This window comes from Chanodichthys erythropterus, chromosome 10 (genome assembly GCF_024489055.1).
Source record: "Chanodichthys erythropterus isolate Z2021 chromosome 10, ASM2448905v1, whole genome shotgun sequence".
Taxonomy (NCBI): Eukaryota; Metazoa; Chordata; class Actinopteri; order Cypriniformes; family Xenocyprididae; genus Chanodichthys; species Chanodichthys erythropterus.
This window is the reverse complement of record NC_090230.1, coordinates 50,070,116-50,071,847: the sequence shown is the minus strand read 5'-3', so window position 1 is coordinate 50,071,847 and position 1,732 is coordinate 50,070,116. Positions and strand designations below refer to the sequence as shown.

General features: G+C 39.5%; 1 protein-coding gene across 1 annotated transcript; it reads left to right on the top strand.

Moving 5' to 3' along the window:
• Nucleotides 1-355: 355 nt before the first annotated feature.
• Nucleotides 356-1,121, top strand: LOC137029734 (transcriptional and immune response regulator-like). The gene has a single exon (XM_067399397.1). It carries the CDS (start codon nucleotides 456-458, stop codon nucleotides 756-758), a length of 303 nt encoding a protein of 100 aa, XP_067255498.1. The 5' UTR covers nucleotides 356-455; the 3' UTR covers nucleotides 759-1,121.
• The last annotated feature ends 611 nt before the right edge of the window (nucleotides 1,122-1,732 follow it).

Here is a 1,732-nt window from a genome sequence, read left to right as displayed (position 1 = left end):
TAATACACAATTATAGTATAGTAGCCTAATATAAATTCTTGCAAATAAATAACTGCATAATGTAACTGAAGAGAAAACACATTATTGCTAGGCTATATTCTATTGTGGAGCTGTAGCCCGCAGTAGCCTACTGTCATCAGGCAATTTAGGTTAAAAAAAAACTCTGTTAGACAAAGTTTAATTGAAACGAACCGAAAGATTTCGCTTATAGTGAGCCAGTTACTTCATAATGAATTCTTCGCTAAGCTAATCTTTGCGTCAGCGGGTCCTGCTGAGAACAGCGGTTAAAGTTGGGCGTAGACTAACCGTGTATATGACGTCGCCTCAAAAGGGAATTCTCGCTCTGTCAGTCAGTCCCCTATAAAACCGGCTGTTATCTTCAATGCTGGAGTCACTGAGAGCACAACCGCTGCTACCAGACACAGGACATCTCGAAAACTATCTTTTCTGCCGCCATGTCTTCATACGCGTCTTCAGACTCGCGTCGCGTCCGTCCCGCAGTGAGCGGCGTCAAATTCGACACGGCGCACCGCAAGAAAGCGTCGCCGAACATCTTTGAGAACATCAACCAGGATGTGCTGGTGAAACTCTTCGAGAAAGCAGGAGACCTGAAGGCGGTGGAGAGAGCCAGGAGCATCCTCACGCTGTACCAGGATCCTGAGGGCATCACCAAAGCGCTTATGGCTCTTCAGCAGGACAAGAAGGACAAATTTATGCTTATTACTGGACTGACACGCCAGTCGCTGAAGTTTCGATGAGTGAAGTTTTGCAGATGTGTGCACAAATAAAAAGACCGTGATCACTCGGCACATGCTGGAGGCTGGTGTTCTTCAAGACTTCGTGCTGAACTTGATGGTGTCCTGTCAGAGTCGTGTTGGTGTGCTGTGAAATAGAGAACTGATCCAGTGACTGAAATGATCCAAGAGCAACGAAGGCTGAGCTTGAAGACACCTGAGTGTTGATGCTTCTTGTGTTGACACACCATGCAAGACATTTGAAATATAGACTGATGCCACAGGCGAAATTTGATTAAGAAGAGACTCAATATCAGCAGTGTCTATTGCAATGTAACATCTACTTGGAAAAAAATATTTTTGAATAAAATTGTTTTGATAATCTAATGATTATTCCTTTTTCTTAAAATGTGTTTTCCTTGCCAATAACTCAATACGAGTAAACACTGTCAGATATACAAATGTGTACATTTTTTATACTAATGAAACTAGTGTTCAGCTCCATCTGGTAAATTCAATGTTGACAAAACAGCTTTATTTTAATTAGCCTTACAGAAAATAGCACAATTAGCTTATTAGAAGAAAAATTATTAATCATACTATAATCAATTAGCCTATTGAAAGAAAAAAATATCTCACCAGAACTAGCACATATAAATATAATATCTTCAGGATGAAGACTGTTTGTGACATTACATTAAATGTCAAAATAGCCTATATAACAGCCTTAAAGTATGGCGTATATTTCAGTCTATGAAGTACTGAGTTATAATATTTGAGGTGTAATCGCATTTACCCTTGCTCTGTTAAATTTTGCGGGCAAATCCAGTCATTTCAGGGTCATTCCTGGTATTCGGTAATCAGTGCCTTTTGGACATCATAAAATTTGGAAAATCAAACTCAGGTTTAAAAGATTTTTGTGTGTGTGTGTGTGTGTGTAATAATGATAGGGTGATTTTGGACAAACTCTGGTAAATATAAATTTGTGTGGTAGGCTA